Raw genomic sequence first — 7,832 nt, forward strand, 5'->3', positions numbered from 1 at the left:
AAGCAAATCAACTACATCCTTAAAGGAAGATTAAGCTACAATGAACTAATGCCATCTTATTCCCTGATGGGACTGTCCACTTGCAGTGGTTAGCAAGCTTGATTTCTGCCCATTGATTTACACCTCACTTGGATATTCTTCACTTTGCTACTTTTCTGGCTGTCCCTGTGCAGGCAACAGGAAAGAGAGAGCAGTGTGAAAGCAGAATGAAGCCTGTGTTGAGTTTTAGGAGGAAGGGTTTCAAAGGAGCCTGTTCCATTAATCTCCTGACATATCCTAGCCATAAAGTTCAGCTATATACATTTCATTTGAAATGCATGGACACATTCCTCCATTCACAGGAATGTCCTTCGAATCAGCTAACTGAAGCTGCAGACAATGAGGAGGAGTCTCTACAGCCTTGCACCTTATGCCCTTCATTGTTGGAAATCAGGATCATGTACAAACAGTGCCAAAGCTTATGTTAACAGCTGAACACACAGACTGTTTTCTTGAGTTGAAAAAAGAGAAAATATAGGACTGGCTTGAGGTTCACTATCCCTTTAAAACTGCAGCTATTTCTTCCACATATATAGGACCATTTAACACATATCATTATACATTTCACCAGTTTTTCACCTCATAACAGATCTTGAATACTAATTTTGCTTATTCAAGATCTGAGTGGAAAAAGACAACTCAAAGCTGGTAGTTTAATGTCATTTTCCCCATCTGAGTAAAGGGTCCATTTCCTAGAGCTAAGCCAAGGCTTATAGGGAGCCATCTCCTTGTTATATATTTATTCACTGCCTAGCACAATGTAGCATTCTAAGCATTATTACAATTCAGGTAAGCCAAAGAATAATAGTAGCAGTAATAAACAAACTGGTTTTGAGCAAGATGAAGCAGCAATTCATATTACACTTATGAAATCACTTTGGCTCAAAAAGTGACAGTGCAGGTTTCACAACTTGACTTGTTTCCCCAGTGGGCTGTCACCTTAGATTAAAAACAGGTTTAGTATTTTTTCTCTAAAATAAAATTTGAACAACTAAAGCTAACATTTTGGCTCCACTGAAGTCCAAGCAAGTTTTGTCATGGACTTACAAGGAATAGGCAAACCAAAATTTTATAATGGACCAGAGGATTTCAAGGTTTTACAGTAATAAAGAACTTAATCTATTCAGTTTATAGAGCAAATGTGTTAAAGGAATCTGTTTAAATTGAAAAAATGATCCATCACCACATGACAAAGAACCAACCCTTGTCTTGCTAATTTTAGAGGCAAGAGTTTTCTCATATGCTGGTGCTTGAGTTGTCCATTAATAGTGGACAACACAAACCTGCACAAGCAGTGCAGCTATTCTGTTGAGCCAATAGCAGGAGTATCCCATTTCCAGCTATTACAGTGGTTTTCATAGTAGCTATGATTACGTAAGCCAGAAGCATGAGAAAGGAAAATCACTCATCCCAGCATGCAAATATACATTTAAAAACATAACATCTTTTTCCCAAGAAAAAGATCAAGGTGATTCTTACCTGGTTAACAATCTTTCTCCTATAACCCTTCATTAGCTTGGAAGACTTGCGTGTGAAGTTAGAGAACGATGGGCTTGTCAACATTTCATATGTAGTGGTCAATCACCAAGGAATCACTTCCCAAGAGAAAATTCACTTGCTGAGAAAGGAGGTCTCCGAGCATATTGTTGTTTACCAACAGGATGAGAATCAGCCTGATGTCTGGACTACCTTAAATGGAAACAAAGATGATTTTCTTATATATGACAGGTTTGTATAATAAAAGGGAAATCAGGGAGGGGTTTAGATTTCCGGTTATTTCTGTATTTTCTCCAATGATTCTCTAATCTAAATTCCATAAAGAGTTCTAGCAGTCAGGACCAGAACCAGGATTCCCTTCTTCCATGAGAAGACCCTCATCACTTGGTTAGAGCCAGGATCCCTTTTGCTTGTTCTCCTTCTGATCACATTAACTTCGTATTGCTGACTGGCCAGTGGCTCAGATTCAAGAGACAGGAATTCGGACATAGCCCTGTACTATCAGATAATTCTGGTCTATCTGCATCATCTGGAGATGCCCTGCATAGAGATCCTAGACCCCCTTAACTCTGAATTGCTCTTCAGAGACATCTAACACTGTATTGATTCTATGAGACATAGTTATGGCAAGCAGGAGTCTGTAAGTAATGCAGACACTACTTTCAATTGCAAGCATTTTGGTGCAGGAGTCCATTTTTAATTGTGTATTTGTATGGCATATAGCACAAGGGGTCCTGTTCATGACCAGGGTTCCCATATACAACCACAATAACAGTAACAAAAACTCATACACTTTGTGTTTAATGATTAAAGTATTTCTTTCATCAGGTGTGGCCGCCTAGTGTATCACCTTGGGCTGCCTTATTCCTTCCTGAGTTTCCCATATGTGGAAGAATCAATTAAGATTGCCTACTGTGAACAGAACTGTGGAAATTGCTCTTATATGGTATTTTCCTTATTTCATTCTTTATTTATAAGTGGGGGGGAGGGGGGGAGATCGACTGAAATTTAGAGGATATATTTTAACCTGATTTATCTCAGACACTGAATTTCACTGATCTAGGCATTTTATGGCTCTTCATTAGTAGGCAATTTGTGAAACAATTTTCAGAATGGATCAAATCACTATGAAATAGACTGAAATCTAAAGGTCGAATTACCACAGCTCTGCAATGAGGATCCAGTCCAGCTTTCACTGAAACCAGGAGAAATACTCTTATTGATTAACTTAAATGTGTCTTTGGCAAAGTACTGCATCGTATGCAGTAGATATATAGATGGAGATGGTCTAGTGTATCTGAGGAAGAACCATTCCTTTCTGAGGCAGCATGTAACGTCTGACTTGACATGTGTTTTAAATGCCAAATGACACCTGCTGGGATTTCCACCATGTCTAAGCATCTAACACATTGCTTTCAATGGGTGTGAGGTGCTGAGGTACTTTAAAAATCATACCAGATGCTCATCTGCATCTTCAGGTTACTTAAATACTTTTAAAACTTGGCTCATTGTACACAGCTGCTCAGAGTTTCTGATTTTACCTAACTTGAATGGAACAGATGATTCTTGGGAATTGGAGAATGTTGTAGAGACTCTAACCCAGCCAGAAATTTGCTCAACAGTAGGCGTGTCTACACATGCACCCCACTGTACAGTACCCACCTGTACTGTACAGTTCTGGGAGTGCATGGATCATTTCTGACCCTACTGTGTAGTAGCAATGAACTACTGCGCAGTAGCTCATTGCTACTGTGTGATGGTGGTGGCATCACAGCTAGTGCCCACCGATGCTACACTGGTGCAGTGACAAGCTACATCACCATAGCTTGTTGCTACAGTGATATAGCATCTTGTGTAGATGTGCTCAGTATGTTTCTTTTATTAGCATGACTTGCAGTGCCAGCAGTGCCAGCTGTGATGGAGATTTTTTTTGTACTGAGGAAGCCTGCTATCTAGGAAATATATAACTAGCTTGTTTCGCATGGATGCAGTAGCTTGAGTGTAGAATTTAATTTCTTTCTCAAATTTGATCCTCTTTCCAATATTTGCAATGATATTTTATAGGTAAAATAAGCGGAGGGAAGGGGTTGTAGTTCTATTTAGCTTTACTAAAATCCTAAATACAGCTTTAGCAATGTGGCCTTCTTTACCTAGTTGTTACCTAACCTATCTATTTACGACTAAATTGTGTCAAAAAGGGACAGACTGACATCAGCGGTGGCTTATATGCACAATGCACCAGAGTGACATCAGGAGACATGGTGCCTCAGATGGATCATTTCTTCCTGTGTTTACAGTAGACTTAAATGAGGTGCTGAAAACTTCTTCCTCTGGGCCAGCTTGATTCGTTTTTTCCCTGTCCAGTTAATCCTGAGAGAAGCAGACTTTGCCAAGCAGCTATGAGCACTTGTACATGTGACTGGGATTTAGTTCCCCTAAATTGAAATGGTGGGTTTTTAATTTGTGGGTTTTTAATTATGACCCACCTTTTCAATTTAGGGGTTTCTGTCACTGTTACGGAACAGCAGCAGGAGGGTGGCTGGGTGTGCTGGTGGTCAGAGAAAGCAGTGGGGACAGTGCATGGGGCTCTGGAAGCCCGCCAAGCCTGAGCTACCTCTAGCATGTCTGGGCTTTGAGCATCCTGTGCACTGTCCCTGCCACTTTCTCCTGCTGCCAGCTCACCCATGTGACATGTACACATGCATGATTTTTTTTATCTACAGTGGAACAATTTGCCACAATCAAACTAATCCAATACATTGGAGGTGGTCTAAGTTGCCACACTCAAAGAAATTTTTACAGGAAAAAAAATTGTGCACATGTACATGGTGACACTATTATGTTAGACAAATGACAATTTCTCATCACTTTTTGTCACATGTACATGGCCCTACCATCATGTGTACAAATGTCCTGTGATCTCTTGAAAGCTGGGAGCTGTCCTGTAATGTACCATAACATAGTTGCCTCCCCTTCCTCCAAAGTGAAATCTAGACCCTACTTTTTTTTGGCATGTAGAATCAGGCTTTCAACATTTTTTTAAAAAGTTCATTTACCCAAAGCTCAGCACTTACATTATGTCACATTAATGTTTATTTTTCAGACACCAGATGTTGAAAAGGTTTGCAATAACATAAATAAGCCAGCTGATGAAGACCCAGCAGAGATCACACCTGAACAACACAACCATCATTCCCATCAGCCAAACCAACACAGACACCATGGACATGGGCACCATCATCGGGAAGAGGATCAGCTTTCAGAAGATCAGAACCAACAGGCTCATGCTCAAAGACATCATTCCCCTGGGAATAATCGACGTCATAACAGGGTTCTGGGACGTAATAGACAGGGTCAGGCAGGTAGCCAGGAAAGGGTAGAAGCTGTCCCACAAAGAGAAGTGCTTGAGATTCCTTTACAGAGTAAAAGGCTCTGAAAAAAAGGAAATGCCAGTTGCAAAAATCAGCTAACCTGAAACTTTTTGAAAGGGTCAGAATCAACTTCTAGTAGCTGATGCTGACACTGACGACATCTGTTGTTTGAAGAAGTGGGGAAGGCAGCCACCTGACACTGTCGAGGAACACTTCCAGATACCTGCAGGTGACAGGGCCAGCTGCTGGCAGAGAACATCACTGAATCTTGACAGTGACGTTTGCTCCCAGCTGCTTGACAGTCACTAGCAGAAAGAGAGCATGAAACTAGTGACAGCTGACAATGACAAGGAAAGACTGGAAACTGAGCCTGAAAAACAAACTAAACATCTTAAAATCAGGAAAGACCCCTTCCATTTGAAGGCACTTCTTTACATTACAACTTGTAATAAATAGCTTCAAATTTATCAGAGGCATACAAGATATTTAATTCCCACAATTGCAAAATTCTGCCCAAGACAGGATAAAGAAATGCGTAAAATTAAAATACAACATTGTAAGCAATTTGATGAGTGCTACAATCATGCTCCTGTCAGCTACCATCAGGAGAGGGCTTTTTAAACAAAGTAATGTTATTTGACCCTTAGTTTGTTTTTTCAGTGCTACTTGGAAGCTGGCTGCAGTCTGGTTAATTTGTCTTTCTTGTCTCTCTTCTAATATTCTGCATGCATGAGTGAAGGCAGAAGCATAAACTATAACCTAGGGGCTTCTGTTTGATATTTAGCAACCAAGAATGGAAGAAGACCAGAAAAGACATTTTAATCATGTTTTCTTACTTATGTTGAAAGAACATGGAAAATATTCAAAAGTTTTTTTTTTCTAAATGAAAGAAGTGACAAAATGATCAAATCATATCATTGTTAAATACAAATTAGCTTACACATAAGCAACTTGCCAAACCAATGTTTTAGTTCAACTGTAATGTATGTTATAGCCAAATACTACATTGTTCAAAAGTAATAGTTTTGATATTCTTTGATATAGTTTAGGGACTGGAACCTTTATCAGGATGTAGAAAAAGCAGACTTCTGCATCATTCCCATTAAAATTAATGGACACACAAAGTAGTACTAGTAGATCTTGATGCAGGATGAGAAACTAAAACAAGACTTTGGCTGAATTTGGTCCTAACAGAAGTAAACACAACTCACAGTGAACTGTGCCTGTTAATATTAGGGTGGAATTTAGCCATCAATATTGATTATTAATATAGTTTACTAATAAAACTTGTATAACATCTCTTTTTGTAGTTAGCATTCTTATACTTTACTTATCTGAACTGAATATAATGTAGTATAGGTTGAGGGATTAATGAAAGAAAGAAAAAAGAATATTCAATACAAGTGAACTGCTCTGAGAGCACATACCATATTAATGACGGTTTAATAGGGAAATCATAACTCCTACAGAACCTGAATCCTTTTATGGCGAATGCTGATCAGCAAGAAAGTAGTATTGAATGTAAGCTGAATGTAAATGTATGGAAGATTTGAAAAGGGAGTTTTCAATAAAAAGTAGATGACATTCCAGTTGTGTCGTATATTCTGATTTTACTTTCTAAGTGCATGGCTCAAGATATTGCACTTATATTTTTCAGTTGCATTAAGTCAGGAAAGGATTTCTGCAATACATGTTCAAAGCTCTCAAAACCGGCTCCGTTTGAGGTGGAAATCCGGGCTTCTGCTGAGCCGTTGCTCCAAGTCTCGAATGGTGTTACGGAGAATTTCAATTTCCTTGTTTTTTTCTTCCTGGAGATGTTGTAGCTTCTACAAAAGTGCAAACAAATATTTCTTTGTTTCACACAAATTGGAACTGAAATACAGAATCAGCATATAACACAATATTCTGTTGGCATTGGGACATTTTTAACTGCAATATTAAGATTTTTTTACAATATCAGTTGTATTTTACAAGGATAATTTTACAAAATCCTTTTCAAAGCACAGCTGCACTTTGAAGCACTGTATATCATCCACAAATACCCACTAGATATTCTATACAAGTAGCAGTATTGCTTAAACACGTACCCTTCTGTAGATATTTTGAGGTAAGGCAGTTGTATCTGGAAACGATTTTGTTGCTTTATTCTGAACCCTTGCTAATTTGGCATTGAACTAAAATAAACAGGAAAAAAAAAGTTAAAAGCCCAACAGATGAAACTTAATGTCTTTACTTACATTGGTATAATTCTCACTGTTCTGCATGTATTTGTACCTTTAAATATAACTGGCAGCGTGACCCATGGGCATTGCTACTACTTAATCTGGAGGTAATGAAACAACTTCATTTTTAAATGTTAGCTTGAAAAATACTGCCCCACTTCCTGGGTCCTGATGGTTCAAAAGGACCATAATGCCAGCTTACCAGCTAGTGGAAGATTCCCTTGGTGTAGACATTGGGTGCTGTTATCTAGCTTAGGACTTGAGAGCTACATGAACCACATTTTCTACCTGTGCACTACTGCTGAGGAGAGGCCAGTCCTGAGAGTTGTGCTTTTTCTTTTTTTTAACACATGGAGGATTTGAACTCTGATTTGTTTATTTGGCAGCAATGGAGTGGCTTTGCAACCTCAACTGTGTAATACATCTCTGGCCCTGAGGCTTACAATATATGTGTAGACCTCCACTTAAGTGTTTGGTAGCACATTGTAAATTACAGCATAAGAGCACCAGGCTCTCGAGGTTTACATGAAGATCTCTTCTGAGCACTGTGTGAAACCCAAAAAGTAAAAAGAACAAAACCAAATTATTTATCCATCCTTCCAGTTACATGTGGCTATGTTTTCACAAGGATAACAGCTGTATTTAAACCAATTCTATCACAAAAATAAGAACAGACTATATTGTAATACTTTTTATTCTCCTT

At 38.7% G+C, this 7,832-nt stretch overlaps 2 protein-coding genes and 1 long non-coding RNA gene across 3 annotated transcripts in view; 1 reads left to right on the forward strand and 2 right to left on the reverse strand.

The window, feature by feature from the left end:
* SELENOP (selenoprotein P) overlaps positions 1–6,491 on the forward strand; it is a 15,100-nt gene extending 8,609 nt beyond the window's left edge. Inside the window, 3 exon segments of the mRNA XM_019517912.1 lie at positions 1,555–1,767; positions 2,365–2,482; positions 4,640–6,491. Coding sequence (XP_019373457.1) covers positions 1,555–1,767; positions 2,365–2,482; positions 4,640–5,056 — 748 coding nt within the window. The 3' untranslated portion in view covers positions 5,057–6,491.
* CCDC152 (coiled-coil domain containing 152) overlaps positions 5,830–7,832 on the reverse strand; it is a 31,112-nt gene continuing 29,109 nt past the window's right edge. The window contains exons 6-7 of the mRNA XM_019518268.1: positions 6,995–7,081; positions 5,830–6,733 (exon numbers count right to left, since the gene is read on the reverse strand). Of these exons, the coding sequence (XP_019373813.1) occupies positions 6,611–6,733; positions 6,995–7,081 (210 nt within the window). The 3' untranslated portion in view covers positions 5,830–6,610. The remainder of the gene's footprint in view (positions 6,734–6,994; positions 7,082–7,832) is intronic.
* The window catches only part of LOC109297856, a 5,486-nt gene continuing 5,127 nt past the window's right edge, over positions 7,474–7,832 (reverse strand). The window contains exon 2 of the long non-coding RNA XR_002097444.1: positions 7,474–7,804. This is a non-coding gene — a long non-coding RNA (uncharacterized LOC109297856). The remainder of the gene's footprint in view (positions 7,805–7,832) is intronic.

Source organism: Gavialis gangeticus, unplaced genomic scaffold (genome assembly GCF_001723915.1).
Source record: "Gavialis gangeticus isolate Ggan-Ray unplaced genomic scaffold, GavGan_comp1, whole genome shotgun sequence".
Lineage (NCBI taxonomy): Eukaryota > Metazoa > Chordata > Crocodylia > Gavialidae > Gavialis > Gavialis gangeticus.